General features: G+C 51.1%; 2 protein-coding genes across 9 annotated transcripts in view; one reads left to right on the top strand and one right to left on the bottom strand.

Annotated features, from left to right (window-relative positions):
• AKNA (AT-hook transcription factor) overlaps window positions 1-2,787 on the top strand; it is a 61,515-nt gene extending 58,728 nt beyond the window's left edge. For 7 of the 8 annotated variants that reach the window (XM_010335907.3, XM_074395218.1, XM_039474732.2 and 4 more), the window contains exon 22: window positions 1,587-2,787. In XM_010335907.3, coding sequence (XP_010334209.2) covers window positions 1,587-1,842 — 256 coding nt within the window. In that variant the 3' untranslated portion in view covers window positions 1,843-2,787. The remainder of the gene's footprint in view (window positions 1-1,586) is intronic. The other variant, XM_010335910.3, reaches the window with a different exon arrangement.
• A 4,005-nt stretch (window positions 2,788-6,792) lies between these two features.
• LOC101050189 (alpha-1-acid glycoprotein 1) lies at window positions 6,793-10,498 on the bottom strand. Its single transcript, XM_003925203.3, has 6 exons — window positions 10,312-10,498; window positions 9,777-9,919; window positions 9,501-9,571; window positions 8,696-8,803; window positions 8,438-8,541; window positions 6,793-7,002 (listed from the first exon to the last, which is right to left on the bottom strand). The coding sequence occupies exons 1-6, from the start codon at window positions 10,423-10,425 to the stop codon at window positions 6,910-6,912; spliced, it is 633 nt and encodes a 210-aa protein (XP_003925252.1). The 5' UTR covers window positions 10,426-10,498; the 3' UTR covers window positions 6,793-6,909.
• Window positions 10,499-16,437: the final 5,939 nt, after the last annotated feature.

Raw genomic sequence — 16,437 nt, 5'->3', positions numbered from 1 at the left:
GATTATTTTTATCAGCATCTGCTGCTTGCCAGTTAGCACAGGTTAGAGATGCGGAGAGAGTCGGGGCTGGGTGCGAACCTGTGGCTATCCCTTCCAGCTCTCTGACCCTGGGTCTTAGGAGCTCACATTTATGGAATACTTACCATGGCCTGGAAGTGCCAGGCTTTTTACCTGAATTTTCCATGGGCCCTGAGCTGAGAGGTTGCTAACTGTGGTTGTTTTAGGTGGGAAAACAGAGGCCTTGCCAAGTGACTTAGCTTGTCCAGAGTCACATGGCTAGCCTAGCGGAATGACTGGGATTTGGGGCGGGCCACCAGGGCCTGAGCTGCTAAGGCCGGTATGTTCTTCTGCCTCCTGACTCACTTAGCATCTCTGAGCTCCTTTGCTCATCTGTAAAATAAAGATAAAGGCGCCAGCTGGTACATGGGTACCTGGGCTAGCTCTGGGTTTAACTGTCGGAGGAGCTGCCAGACTGTCCTCCACAGCGGCCGCACTGTTTACGTTCCCACCAGCAGTGCTGAGGGCTCCAGTTTCTCCACGCCCTCGTCAACACTGGTCGCTATCTGTCCTTTTTGATTTTAGCCAGCTTAGTGGGTGTGGAGTTCTTTCACTTTCCATTTCCTGCTGGCGGATGATACACATCTTTTCACGTATGTATCATTCACTTGAATGTCACCTTTGGAGGAATGTCTGTTGGCATCATCTGTTGTCACACACTGCGCAGTAGTGTAAGTTAGAAAGTGGGCGCTCATACTTCACAGTGTGCTGAGTGAGATGCCAGTGAGTGACTCCGCTATGGCCTCCTAAACTTATTCCTCTTTATCGCCCTCCCCCACCTCATAGGCTTTATTCAACAATGCAGAGGCCACACCCCCTCTTCCCACTGCCGGGTTCCTGGAACCCTAAACTTAGTGGCCCTGATAGATGCCATTGTCACTTCTTAGGGAAATCCGTGCTTCATCCCAATAGGCTTGTCAGCCCATTCCTGCAGCACTTTAAAACCGCACCTCACATTCCTGTAGGACTGGACTGGGAAGGATGCCCTTCCCCCCACTTCCCAGGATACCTGGGGCCAGACCCTCCCACTCCTGCAGAATTCCTATGATTATTATTATTATTCTTGCCTTTCTCCAGCATCCCATGCTTGGCAAATGGAACCCCCAGATATTCTCCAATGAGGGGGCTTTGCTGTCAAGCCTGGGGTGATCCTGGGCTTCCCAAGATCCGGCTCCAAGAAGGTTGCAGGAGTCCATGTTTTCTCGTCCCACTGTAAGCCCAGAGCCTGGCACACTGGCCGGCAGGTACTAGATGGACAGTCAGTCACTGTGAGAGGAACAGGTAGATTGAACTTCCTGTCCTGGAGCACCTGTTCTGGGTCAGGCACACGTGTTGTTATCCGCCTTCATCTTTCCAAGAAATTCCTCGATGTGTGCCCATTATTCCCATTTTAGAGGTAGAGAAGTTGAGACCCAGAGAGTAGGGCCAGCGGCCCAGCTGGGATGTAGAAGGGGGCTGACCCCACACGCGGTGCTCCTCGGCTCGTCCCTAGCCTCCCCGTGTGTAATAAGCCCACTCACTTCTCCCAGCAGGTACTATGCGCCCGCAGGACCTACCTCAGCCCGACCAGCCGCTGAGTGGCCCCCCACAGCCTCTCCCCCGCCAGCCCGGGGACACCGGCACTCCATCCAGCTCGACCTGGGCGACCTGGAGGAGCTCAACAAGGCCCTGAGCCGGGCCGTGCAGGCTGCCGAGAGCGTCCGCTCCACCACCAGGCAGATGAGCCGCTCGCTGTCGGCCGACCTGCGCCAGGCTCACAGCCTGCGGGGCTCCTGCCTCTTCTGACTTCACTGGGGGCCCAGAGACAGATGAGTGGGTGGGTGGGCAGGTGGCCGCCAGGCCAGGAGCGGGGTGGAGCTGCTGAGGCCCGGAAGGCCGGCATAGTTTCTCACCAGGACAGTATCCCTCCAGCACAGACCCCGCCTGCTCAGTCCCTGTGCTTTCCGAGTGGAGGGGGTGTCAGCTCGATCACCAAGAGAAGTGACTTTCCAGGAGCACCTGTCCCTCACAGAGGTGCTGTGACCGAGGCCCGCTTACATCCAGGCAGAGCCTCTGGCAGCCTCTCCTGGTCCTGCACGTGTCCACCTCCAGCTAATAATAGGCATTTTATATACAGATGGACAGATACTTTTTTAAACTGGGGAGTTTTCCTGATCTTGGGTCCTCCTTAGGAGGCCGGACAAGAAAGGAAAGGCGTACGGTTTCTGGAGCACACCTGTCCCCCATGTGACCAGTCACTCTGGGGCAGACACCTCTGGGAAGGGCACAGCTGGAGACCTTTCTCCTAGTGACTGGCAGTCAGTGGGGCATTTTAGGATGTCAGAGCCCCAGGCTGACATGCGGCCAGCTTCTCCATGGCAGCAGAGGCCTTTCCCGCAGGCCTGCTGGGATGCAGGCAAGCTACGAAGCACCCAGGTCGCCGTCCACTGTGGTCCCTCTCAGTACCTCACACAAGGTCCCCAGCTCCTCCTAGGATCCCAGTGGCTTTTTTCAGTGGCCAGCTACCTGCCAGGCCTGGGCTGGGGCACGGTCTGTGGCCATAAGGCCAAGCCGCCTCCCACACCCCCACCCCGTGGCAGCACATACCTCTGCATTTCTGGAATAAGTGTGCATCAATGATGTTTGTATATTTGAGGCATTTAAAAATCTATTTTCGTTACAAGGGCAAATGAAGAATGAATATTGATCTTAAAAAAAAAAGAAAAGACAAAAAAAAAATTCCCAGAGCCATGTGTGTCTGTGATGTGTGTCATTAACTTTGCCTTCTAGGCTGGGCATGGTGGCTCATACGCCTGTAATCCCAGCACTTTGGGAGGCTGGGGTGGGAAGATCACGAGGTCAGGAGTTTGAGACCAGCCTGACCAACGTGGTGAAACCCTGTCTCTACTAAAAGTACAAAAATTAGCCGGGCATCGTGGCATGTGCCTATGGTCCCAGCTACTCTGGAGGCTGAAGCAGGATAATCATTTGAACCCGCAGGCAGAGGTTGCAGTGAGCTGAGATCAGGCCACTGCACCCCAGCCTGGATGACAGAGTGAGACTCCATCTAAAAAACAAACAACAACAACAACAAAAAAAACTTTTGCTATCTAAAGTCAAGTTTATGGGGTGGGAGATTTGATGCCCAGCCCAACTCTTTCCCAGGAGACCTGTTGGGTGTCTGCCTGCCTCCATCTGGTGGCTTCTGTTTCTCCAGTTTTTTTCCCATCTGCGTATCTAAGAATCATAAATCTGTCAGCTGCAGAGGGCTTTGAGGTAGGGCTGCCCAGCCAAGTCCCCTTTGACTGAGGCCAGAGATGTTGATGAGGCTCACATCAGGTTGACGTCTGTGAGAGCGTGGACCTTGACTCTCCCCAGTGCTCCTTTCAATAGCGGACAGCAGCTGCCATTTAGGGAGCACCTCCTGGCGCCTGATCCCTGTGCTAAGCTCTGAGTCTGTCCTGCTTCACACAGCCCACATGCTAGCCCTCAAGACCCCTACTATGCCACCCCCCCCACCACCACTTTTGCTGATGAGAGTGAGGTTCCACTGGGCCATCTGCCCAGACTGATTTGGGAGAGAGCCTGGGTTTGAACTCACATTGGCCTGCCTCCAAAGTCCACATTCTTTGTCCTGTGTGTTTTTTGCTTCCTATACCCCCATGATTTTTTTCCTCTTCACCTCCTGCTGCTTCTTTGCATGGGTTTTCCTCCCGCCTTCGCTTCCGGCCTCCCTTGCTTCTCCCTGTCCTGCCCACCACGACTCCTTTCTGCTTCCTTTTTCAGCAGATCCTGCTCCGTAGGGTTGAAAATGATGTCTCACTGAAGGTAACACCGAAATGGAAAAAACTGGGTAGTTTATTTTTTAAAAAGAGGTTTAATTGATTCACAGTTCCACAGGCTGCACAGGAAACATGGCTGGGAGACCTCAGGAAACTTAAAATCATGGTGGAAGCAAGTCCCTTCTTCGCAAGGCAGCAGGAGAGAGAGAGAGAGAGAGAATGAAGGGAGAGGGGCTACACACTTTTAAGCAACCAGATCTCATGAGAAACAGCACTGGGGGGATGATGCTAAGCCATTAGAAACCACCCCCATGTTCTTGTAGGCTCTGAGCCTTCAGTTGCAGGCCGTTCTGGGGCCCCAGAGGCTGTTTTGTCCACTTGCCTTCTGAGGACTTCAGCACGGCGTACCTAGCCTCCGTGTTGTGGACGCAGCAGTGGTTTGGGTGCTGAGCAAGGGTGCTGGAGTCTTGGGCCTGTGGAGCTTGGCTGTTGGGACAGGAGGTTCAAAGGGGAGTGGTGCCTGAGGACACAGGACTGGACCCCTGGGTGTCAGGGCTTTGGGCTCATGGTCCTGTCACCCTGGGTGGCATAGGCAGCTGCACACGCAGAATTGCTCCAACAACTCATCCCAGCCTTTCTGCCACTGGAAGGGTGCTGCTTCCCTGACGTAACAAGAGGCTGTCAATTATGAGCCCCGAGGTCTGGGTGAAGCCAGCCCTTCGTGGCATGTGTCACCGAGTGGGTCGTGTCTCGGGCTTGGCTCCACCTCGGGGCTCCACATTTGCAAGATGTCAGCTGATTTCCAGGGACTGGCCTCACCCTTAAGTGTTGCCTCCTCCTTCTGGGCCTCCCCGGTGGGCATCCTGAGGACACCTCCATGGAGACACCCAGCCTGTCTGGCCTGGGCCCCAAGTCCTCGCCATCACTTTAACCCTTCCCTGCCCTGCCCTGGCCAGGCAACCGCCTCTGGCCTGGATGCCCACAGCAGCCTTCACTTAGGCCTTCCTGCCTCCAGCCTAGTCCCCCAGGGCGCCTCCCAATGGTCATGGTAATACTGAATAAGGTCCTTATGATTGGCACTACATGCCATGAACTCTCCCCACCCCATCCACCTTATGTTAGTCTGTTCTCACATTGCTATAAAGAACTACCTGAGACTGGGTAGTTTATGAAGAAAAAAAAAAAAAGAGGTTTGATTGACTCACAGTTCTGCAGGCTTAACAGGAAGCACCGCTGGGAGGACTCGGGAAACTTAACAATCATGGTTGAAGACACAGAGGAAGCAGTCCCTCCTTCGAAAGGCAGCAGGAGAGAGCCAGCGAAGAGGGAGCTGCTCCACGCTTTCAGACAACCAGATCTCACGAGAACCAGCACTGCGGGATGGTGCCAAACCATTAGAAACTACCCCCACGACCCAATCAGCTCCACCAGGACCCACCTCCAACACATGGGGGTGACAATTCCACGTGAGATTTGGGTGGGGACACAGGCAAACCATGTCACACCTCCACTCCTGTTTAGGGTCTTCTGCCCCAAGGTTTCTCAAGTGCATCCTCTCATTTCCTTTGCTTGCAGGAGGAACAGAAAGGTTTTTTGTTTTGTCATGACTAAAGTTTTATTACAATCTTGCTATTAGGAGAAAGTTCCTTACAGTAGTCTCAGTTTAGAAATTCACATGTGTGGGCCGAGCGCAGAGGCTCACGCCTGGAATCCCAGCACTTTGGGAGGCCGAGGTGGGTGGATCACGAGGTCAGGAGTTAGACCAGCCTGGCCCATATGGTGAAACCCCATCTCTACTAAAAATACAAAAATTAGTGGGGCGTAGTGGCACGCGCCTGTAGTCCCAGCTACTCGGGAGGCTGAGGCAGGAGAATTGCTTGCAGCAGAGGTTGCAGTGAACTGGGATTGCATCACTGCACACCAGCCTAGGCCACGGAGCAAGACTCTGTCTCAAAAATAAAAAATAAAAAAAATAGAAATCCCACTTGACCCAGCAATCCCATTACTGGTTATATATCCAAAGGATTATATATCCAAAGGATTATAAATCATTCTACTATAAGGACACATGCACACGAATGTTCATTGCAGCACTGTTTACAATAGCAAAGACCTGGAACCAACCCAAATGCCCAACGATGATAGACTGGACAGGGAAAATGTGGTACATATACACCATGGAATATTACGCAGCCATCAAAAACGATGAGTTTGTGTCCTTTGTAGGGACATGGATGAACCTGGAAACTATCATTCTCAGCAAACTGACAGAAGAGCAGAAAATCAAACACCATATATTCTCACTCATAGGCGGGTGTTGAACAATGAGAACACATGGACACAGGGAGGGGAGCACTACACACTGGGGTCCGTTGGGGGGAAATGGGGGAGGGACGGGGAGGTGGGGAGGTGGGAAGAGATAGCATGGGGAGAAATGACAGATACAGGTGAGGGGACAGAAGGCAGCAAACCACACTGGGGGATGGTGTACCTATGCAACAATCTTGCATGTTCTTCACATGTACCCCCCCCCAAACCTAAAATGCAATTTAAAAAAAAAGCTACATTTCTTTGCTTGGATTATTTTAATTGGACACATAATGTACATACTTACAGGTACTGTGTGATATTGAATGTTCCCAACACAAAGAAATAGCAAATGAGGTGAAAATGTTTATGACCCTGATTTGATCTTCACACATTGTACACAGGAACGGCAGCTTGTATTATGCGCCTCATCTTTCTAGATTGGTTCAGATGCCCCTTCCAGGAAGCCTTTCCAGATTTCCACCCTGCAGAAGAAATTCTCTTCCCACAGTGCTGGCCTCCCACAGCACTTGGTGCCTGTCATCATCTATCCTGGCACATGTGAGGCTCTTCCCACCAGGGACAGTGTCTTATCCAGTGCCCAGCCAGGGTCCAATTCAGGGCAGGCTTCAGAATGAACGAATGAACGAATGACTAACAACCCAGCTGTTCCAAACACAGAAGCTTTATTGATACAAGTGAGGGAAAGAACTGAGGTACACGTGCCGGGTTGGAGGGGGAGGATGGCCCCCAAATCTCTGTCCTGATCCAAGGCTGTGTCCTGCTACGACTCCTTCTCCTCCTCCTCTTTCCTCTTCTTCTCCTCCTCCTCTTTCCTCTCCTTCTCATGCTGCTTCTCCAGCGGCTCACACAAATCCTAGAAGGCAGCCAGGAGGTGGGGTGAGGGGGAAGCAGAGGAATGGAGAAAGGCTGGGAGGTCTTCCGGGAGGGGCAGGCAGAACGAACTCCCGCCTGTGAAACCAGCTCAACCAGCGTTCCAGCCCCGGCACTGTCACTTCCCAGCTGTGTGATCTTGGGCAAGTCATTTTCTATCTCTGAGCCTCAGCTGATTTGCCTCTAAAATGGAGGCTCAGAAACACGGGTATTGACTGAGCACTTAGGACCCGCAGGACCCTTACGCTGCATCTCCTGAATTCCTCACCACTGCCACTACTATGCAGATGATGTAACTGAGGCTCAGGGTGGCCGTGGAGCCCATTCGAGGCTCCCTAGCCAGACAGCGCGGGTGCCGGGCTGTGGATCAGGTGAGCTGACTCCAGTAGCTGTGTTCCTAAGCCCTGTCCCAGGATCCTGGAGCTGGGGGTCGGGGGGCAGGTCACATCACTGGTGGTGCTCTCAGGTGGCGAATGGATGGCATTTGTTTTCCTTTGACTAGTCATGGAAGTACTGCATGGGTATATTTTAAAAACTGGAACCAGCCCATCGGCACTGTGATTTCACAGATATTAGGGCAGAGGGCCACACCAAGGCGAGACTTCAAACACAGATTTAAAGAAAAGTGTTAAGGAGCTCATTACACAGTAATTCTCTCATTTGTAGCAAAAATCAGGATGGTGATTCTGGCCATGCTGTAGTATGGGTGACACTGAAAACCACAGTATCAATTCCCCATTGCATGGGCATTAAAAATAAGCAGGCGGCGGGGCGTGGCGGCTCATGCCTGTAATCCCAGCACTCTGGGAGGCCGAGGTGAGTGGATCACCTGAGGTAGGGAGTTCGAGACCAGCCTGGCCAACATGGTGAAACCCTGTCTCTACTAAAAATATAAAAATTAGCTGGGCATGGTGGCACACGCCTGTAATCCCAGCTACTTGGGAGGCTGAGGCGGGAGAATTGCTTGAACCCGGGAGGCAGAGCTGAGATCCTGCCACTGCACTCCAGCCTGGCAACAGAATGAGACTCCATCTCAAAAAAAAAAAAAAAAGAATTGAGCAGAGAGTGGAGGTGGGGTGAAAGCCTGGGGTTTGGGAGGTGTCTGTAGGTGGTAACTCCCCACATTGTGTCTCCTCCAGTTGCCAATCCCCCCACCCCTGCCACCTTGGCTCACACTGTTCCCTCCTGTTAGCTTCGAGGTCCTCCCTGGTTTCCCAGGGACTTCTCCCTCCTGGGCTCTCATCCACCACCCCGGGCGTCTGTAGAGCTCAGCTGTCCCTACAGTGAGGCAGGTGCCTAAAAGCAGAAGGCCTGCCCAGTTGTACAGCCTTGGCTGGCAGCTCTCCCACTCTGGGGCTCTGAGGCTGCCCAAGGTGGGCCATGAACAAGGTGGGCACTGCCCAATTCCTTGCATTTACCTTTTTTGAATCGGTGTACAGGACTTCTGACCTGGGAATGTTCAAGCAGTCGAGAGCTTCATAGAACTCTCCCAGCTGCTCCTTGGTTGTCTCTGGCTTGTCAGCTGCAGGAGGAACAAGGAGACTGAGTGGGGACACAGTGGGGCCCGACTGAGAGGCCAGGGAGGGCTGGGGTTCTGGGGGCCCAGCCCCAGGGGTGAGTGAATGGGGGGCGAGGCCTAGGTGGGGCATGAGCTTGGGGCTGCCAAGTGTGCCTACCATAGACAGACAGCCCCGACTTCTTCTCATCGTCCAGGTCTAAAGCAAGCATGAAGGTCCTAGTGTCCCTGAGGATCAGCAGGCGAGCGACATGTTCTCGTCCTTCCTCTGGAAGAGAAAAAAGAGCCTCTGGGTGAGAACATGGGATGGCACAATGGTGCCCATCTCACAGGTGAGGAGGCCTAGGTGTGTCCAGGCCCACACAGCCCATTTGTAAAGGCCTTGGGCTCCCTTGGGCCACCGTGTGCCCAGCTCATGCTGCGTGCCAGGCTTCACGCCAAGCACTTTCTGTACATAGGATCACAGGAGGCTCACACAGGCTGTGGCAGTCGGGCCTTTTGCCCCATTATACAGATGGGGAAAATGAGGCCCAGAGAGGAGGCTCAGGCTGCTAAACGGTGTCAGTTCAGCTCCATCAGCTCCCTGCTATGTGCCACCTCTGTGGTGATGGGGGGACAGAGTTGAAGGCACCACCTGTCCAACGTACAGGCTTCCACCCTGGGTTTCCAAAGCATCTTAAGGAGGGAGAGAGAGGCAGGTCTGAAGCCAGCCTGGAGTTCCAATTCCAGTTCTGATTATAAGCGGTGTGACCTCAGGGAAGCTATTTGAGGTCTCTGTTCTGTCTCCTCATCTGATTCTCCCAATGTCCTCTTAAAGTTGTTTCTGAGCACATCGTAAGAGCTCAAAAATGTTAGTGGTTATTTCTCTATGCCCAAAGTCTCCAGGACCCTAGACCCACCCCCCACCTTACGCTGGCCTGCCCTGTTCCCATGGTGAACCCTCCTGCCTGAGGGCTGGCCCTCACCGAATTTGGAGATGGTCCCATTCTCCCGCTGGACACTCAGGTAGCTGGAGTTATAGATGCACTCGTTCCGGCTAAAGCCAAACAGAAAACGGAAGGAAAACAGTACGATTAACAAGGAGAAGTGGACAATCGCCCAACACAGTCCAGGGGCAAGAGTCCGGTGGAGATTAAAGATAGCCCTCCCAGGTCCACCCATGGGAAGGCCAAGGCCAGAAGAAGGAGGGGCTTGCTCAGGTCAGAAGCTGAGATGGGGTGGGCTGGAATGGGGGATCTCACTTGGTCTGGTACTCTCTGAGAAAGATCGTGTCCTCTGTCTTGTTGGGGGTAAAGTAAAAGAAAGTTGCTTGAATCTCCTGAAGCAACTTCTTGAACTCCTCATTTTTAAAAGCCGACGCGATATAAAACCACTTGCCGGAGATCTAGGGAGAAAGTGGGAGTGGTGATGGGGCCTTGAGTCTTTGACTGTTGGCCAGGAAGAGACTCGGGCAGGTATCTCCCTGATTTTGCAAATGGGGAGATGAGGCCCCTGGTGGGGAGCGGGCATGCAGGAGCTCACCCTGAGGATCAGTCACTCCCACTGGGCAGCCTCTCCAGGCCCAGCAAAGAATTGTCCTCTGCAAAGGACTCTGCAGTGAGGTTTCTGAGTTTGGAGGCAGGGGGCACCTCCAGAGTCCCCTGGGGTGGTAAGAATTTTACCCCAGGGACCCAGCAAAGAAAAGGGCAGAGCCAGGAGCAGGCAGCCGAACACAGCCAGCAGGGAAAGGGAGGCAGCTGCCCACGTGCACAAGGCAGGGCTAGCGCAGGCACTCACCTGGTCTAGGGTGGCATTGGTGATGGGCACCGGTCTTAGGTTGGCACACACTGGGATCTGGGCTTCTAGCAGAGGTAGGAGGCTCAGGACTGTAAGAACCCAGGGCAGTGCCATGTTGAGACCAGGGGGCACGCGGAGCCAGGCAGTGCTGGTGGCCACAGGGTGCAGTCACCTTTATAATAACCTGTGGGTGGTCACCTGGAGCCCAGCAAAAGTTTGCTTTGTGTCTGTGACACAATCCTGTCAGCACTTGGGAAATGCCTTGCACAAAACCTTTTCCTAAAGACCAGCTGAGGGTACAGCCTGCAACCCCAGGTCTAATTTGAGTTCCTGACATGGAGAGGTTACAAAAGCTCTAGAGTCTGGTGGCCCAAGGCCAAAGTGGGTGTGGGGCTGCAGCCACATTAGTAAACATGTGAGTCTGGAGATTTCAACAGAGAGGCCTCCCGCTCAGCAATCTTACGTCTTCATTCAATTCCCATCCCACTGAGTGCCAAGACTTCAGTGGGACCCAGCCGCAAGCCAAATGATGAAGCCACCTTCCAGTCACCAGGCTGGCATGGGGTGTGTTGTGGTGGGCAGAGTCGGGGTGAGGGGTGCTGGGTGAAGGCAAACATGGATTCAGTTACACAGAGTGTGGCAACAGCTGTGTTAGAGCCAAAGTTCAGTTGGGCCCCAACACAACCCTGGACACAGGGACATTTCCAAAAAGGGGCATCCAAGTTAAACATCTGTTTCCAGTCAATTTATTACGTGAAGCATCTCTCACCATCTAAAACAGGAAATGATCTCCCCGTTTCCCCCCATCTTAGCAGGCATCTTGCTTCTCTTTCACCAATACACCTCCGATCCTGGAGCAGTGCCAGAATCACTCGTTCCACAGTATGTACCCAGTGCCTTGAAGTGCTGGTCATTGCTCTTCTACGCCATTCGCCTTTCTACCCCATCAGTCAAGTCTTTATTTGTAGGAATAAATGATTTCGGAAAGTATGTAACCATTTCTTATGGCACGGGTACAATTTTGCATTCTTATTCATTTCATTCTGAATACTTTTTCATGTTTCCATGTAGTTTGTAGTTAAAAGTTTAATGGGGCCAAGGTGGGAGAATCACTTGAGGACCAGAGTTCAAGACTAGCCTGGGCAGCATCGCGAGACCCTATCTCTACACAAAAATATTTAAAAATTAGCCAGGTCTGGTGCCGTGTGCCTGCAATCCTAGCTACTCTGGAGTCTGAGGCTGAAGAATTGTATGTGCCCAGGAGTTCACAGTTGCAGTGAGCGGTGATTTTGCCAGTACACTCCAGCCTGCGTGATGGAGCCAAAGTAAATAATTAATTAAAAGTGTAAGGGACGCATAATCTTTCATTCACTTACTCTATTATTTTATGTTTTTGTTTTTGAGATGGGGTCTCACTCCGTCACCCAGGCTGGAATACAGTGGCAGGATCTTGGCTGACTGCAACCTCTGCCTTCTGGGTTCAAGCTATCCTCCCACCTCAGCCTCTGAAGTAGCTAGGACTGCAGACACGCACCACAACACCAAGCTAATTAAAAAAAAAATTGTAGAGACGGAATCTCACCGTATTGTCCAGACTGGTCTTGAACTTCTGTCCTCAAGCGAGCCTCCCACCTCAGCCTCCCAAAGTGATAAATTATAGGCTTGAGCCACCACTCCCAGCCTATCTAATAGCATTTCATATTGTGATATTTCCTCTGATGATACATGTCAGAGAGTGACCAACTTCCGTTCTAAAATTACCATACTGTCCAAGGGAAGGAAAAGCACCTCCCATGCACAAAGTCTTGTATATTAATGTTCATAACAGCATTGTTGAAAATAGCCAAAACTAGAAATAATCCAAATGTCCATTAGCAGAAAAATGGAAAATAAAAATGTGGTATTTTCTTACTAAGGAATATGACTTAGCAATAAAAATAGTTGAACTACTGACACATATAACACCGTGGATGAATCTCAAAAACATTATGCTGAATAAAAGAAGCCAGATATAAAGGAGCTTATACATGGCACGGTTCCGTTTATATGAAGTTCTAGAACAGCGCAAACAAATCTATGATTTTGGAAATCACACCAGTGGTTGCCAAGGGCAAAAGAAGGCAATGTGACTGCAAAAGGGCATGAGAGAACGCTGGAGTGGATGACAATATCCGGGTTGTCATTGTGGTGGCCATTATACACACAGGTATAGTTGTAAAAACTAATTGAACTGTAAACCTAAAATGTGTGCATTTTCTTTTATTTATCTAACCTCAAGAACGCCTATGTTTTAAAAATGTTTTAAAAACCCTCCTTCTAAACATGACAAATCCAGAAGCACTAGGGATTTCAAATGCCAATTTGGCAACGCACAAGTGAGTCTCCTTATCCACAACCTTGTCACAACAGAAATGTCCCTTTTTTCCTCCCTTTTATGTGTTTTTGCCAGCTCAGTTTGTTTTTTGAATTTGCGTTGCTTTCATTTGAGGCTTGAAACAATGATTGGGGTCATCAGGACGGAAGAGAGCAGATGAGAAGGTGGGTGTAACAGGGAGCTGAAAGGTCTGTGCGGCTGGAGCACGTGATGGGACCAGAGTGCCCAGACTTCATGTTGAAGAGGCTGGCAGGAGACGGAGCCTGCAGGGCATGGAAGCCAGGCGGAGGGGTTTGCTAGACTCTGGAGGTGATGGAGAGAAATTGAAAGATTTCAAAAGGGGTTGGAAGGCACGATCAGATTGCTTCTTTAGAAAGATCGCTCTGTCTGCATGGGAAGAATGGGGAGGGAAAGGGCAGGAGCCGAAACCTGGGAGACCAGTGGGAGCTGATGCAGTGGTCCAGGAGTGAGATGATGGGGACAGACTCCAGATACCATTTATCAATTGACTGATTGATTGATTGATTTGAGTCAGGGTCTCACTCTGTCACCCAGACTGGAGTGCAGTGGCATGATCTCAGTTCACTGCAGCCTCTGCTTCCTGGATGCCAGCAATTCTCCTATCCCGGCCTCTCGAGTAGCTGGGATTAGCTGCGATTACAGGCGTCACCACCACACCAGGCTACCTTTTTTTTGGATTTTTGGTAGAGATAGGGTTTCGCCATGTTGGCCAGGCTGGTCTCGAACTCCTGACCTCAGGTGATCCACTCACCTCGGCCTTCCAAAGTGCTGGGATTACAGGCATAAACCACTGCGCCCAGCCCAGATACCATGTATTTTGAGAAGAAGCTGAGTATTCTGTGGGGACAGCACCACACGATAGACTATTGGGACCCAGGGATTTAGAGGACCCCACATACCACACCCACCCATCCACCCACACCACACACACACACACACATCCACACAGACACGACCGTTTATTAAATAACAGATCAGCACCTCTGTCCTTTGGGATCCGGTGTCTGGTACTGGCACAGTGGGACCCACATCACTCACCATTCTCTTTCACAACCAACACTGTGCAGGCCCGGGAAACAAGCTCTCCATCTGGCACTCGATTCTTTTTTTTTGAGATGGAGTCTCACACTGTTTCCTGGGCTGGAGTGCAATGGCACCATCTCAGTCACTGCAACCTCCACCTCCTGGGTTCACATGATTCTCCTGCCTCGGCCTCCCGGGTAGCTGGGATTACAGGTGCACACCACCACACCCAGCCATTTTTGTATATTTAGTAGAGATGGGGTTTCACTATGTTGGCCAGACTGATCTCAAACTCCTGACCTCAACATCCGCCCATCTTGGTCTCCCAAAGTGCTGGGATGACAGGCATGAACCACCTTGCCCGGCTTTGCCCTCCGCTCCAAGTGTCCTGATAAGTCACAGATGATGCCATCGCAGACACAGAAGACAGACACTGCTTCACGAGAGGATTTGAGTGAACTTGAACTTACAGGTAAGAAAAAAGACACAGTAACATTTTAACTCTTTCCTTTCAGCATGCGTGCCAATGAAAAACTCATTTTGCCAAAAACACTAAAAGTCTACTTTCTTGCAATGTGTGGTTAGTGAGATCCTCCTGAGTTAGAAACAAGCAGTACTTACAACAGTTGCACATGGTTGCTTAGAAACGTTTGGCAATATTGCATCATTACTCCTAAATGTGTATGTCTGGTGTGTGCAGATGGTGCCCACATACAGCTTGTATCTAGTTCTTTTTTTTCTTTTTTGAGCGGAGTCTGGCTCTGTCACCGAGGTTAGAGTGTAGTGGCATCATCTTGGCTCACTGCAACCTCCGTGTCTCAGGTTCAAGCAATTCTCCTGCCTCAGCCTCCCGAATAACTGGGATTACAGGCATCCGCCACCACGTACAGCTAACTTTTGCATTTTTAGTAGAGATGGGGTTTCATCATGTTGGCCAGGCTTGTCTCAAACCCCTGACCTCAAATGATCCACCTGCCCTGACTTCCCAAAGTGCTGGGATTACAGGCATGAGCCACTGCACCCAGCCAATTGAATCTGGTCCTCTACATGGGCATCTAGAGGTTGCATGCTAGCTTCGTGAATAATTTTTAGTTGTACAAATCTCTTGGACATGATTTAATTGATTAATTAAATTTCTAAAACTTAAATGTAAAAATGTCAGCTTCATTTAAAATACTTTTGATTTATAACATTCAGGTACTTAGGCCAATGGTCTCGGGGCTTTATCTGTTCATGTAGAAATCCCCAGCGTGACCTGCGTGGGGGAAGGGTGAAGCAGGAGAGCCCTTGCCTTCCAGAGCAGAACTGTGCCCTGTGAAGGCAGTGCAGAGGCGCTTCCGAGTCTGTGGGGGTGGGTGCCTGTAATCCCGGCTATTAGGGAGGCTGAGGCACACTTCCAAGTGCCTCTCCTCAGCAGGAGTAAGTGGTCTTCAGCGTCTTCACGGTCCCTCAGGCTGCCCCACAGGGGTCTCACTCTCCACCTGAGACTTTCCAAGTAATTCCTCCAAGCTCATCCGGCACCCACCCTGCCCCAGTATAATCTTCTCCGTCTCCTAAAATTTCAGGTGTGCTTGAGTGCTCCTGAAGACTGAGGCTCTGGGTAGTCCTCCCTAGCTTGTCTGGCCCTGTCCTCCATCCGGCCCTGGGAGGATGTCAAGAGAAGTTAGGCAGGAATGAAAGAAACAAAAAAGGCCTCTGGCCAGTACAGGCTGGTGGTGAAACTTCTCTGTGCCTCAGTATCTCCACCTGTAAAATGGGGATAATAGTGGTACCTACTTCATTAGGTTGTTATGAGGATTAAATTGGTTCATAGTTGCAATGTTTGGTTTTAAAAACTTCAAAAAAAATTTTTGGTAGGGATGGGGGGCGGGGGCTCTCGCTGCATTGCCCAGGCTGGTCTCGAACTCCTGGGTTGAAGTGATCCTCCCACTTCAGCCTCCCAAAGGGCTGGGTTTACAGGCATGAGCTACGACACCCATAAAATGCTTTTTAAATAAAATAAATTTGTTCCTAAGGGTCTGCTGGTGATAATAACTATTGCCCTCAGTTCGACCAACCCCCAGACAAGCTGGGATGCGGAGGAAAGAAAGACCACCGCGTTGCAAACGTACTTCAGTGACTGCAAGCTACATCCTGCCTTTAAAGACATCAAAACGCAAAAACATATCTATCCTAGGCTCAAGAAAATAGGACATTTCCCCCATTATATAGATGAGGAACGAAGTGGCTCAGAGACGTGAGGCAGCATGGGAAAAGTCACACAGCAGGTGAGCTGGAGGTAATCAGGGAAACGCACCTGTTCAAAACACATCATTTCCTGAAAAAAGCCACGCTCCACCTTTCTTCATCAAGGCCAGAGCCAAGGTCTGTGTGAGACCGACTTGTGACCTGCTGCCACATGAGAATACGTAGGCCAAGCAAATCGTCCGCACCAAGAAATTTGTGTGTGGGCGGAGGAAAGACCCAAGAAGATTTTCTCAAGTTCAAATCCTGTTTTGTAGTCTTGGGCAACTTAAGTAACCTCTTCGGACTTCCAGGGTTTGAAAAACCAGGGTTACACCATGAGTCCCACAAGATCGCACGTGAGATGAAAATGTGGGGATTGCACCTAGCATGGCACCTGGTGTGTGGTCCGTGCACAAGAAATTGTAGCCATTTAGTTATTCTGAATGGCGCTATTCTTGGGTTGAACCGTACGAAACTGGGTT

This window comes from Saimiri boliviensis, chromosome 2, assembly GCF_048565385.1.
Source record: "Saimiri boliviensis isolate mSaiBol1 chromosome 2, mSaiBol1.pri, whole genome shotgun sequence".
Classification (NCBI taxonomy): Eukaryota; Metazoa; Chordata; class Mammalia; order Primates; family Cebidae; genus Saimiri; species Saimiri boliviensis.
The sequence above is the reverse complement of the archived record's forward strand: the minus strand, read 5'-3'. Positions and strand labels throughout refer to the sequence as shown.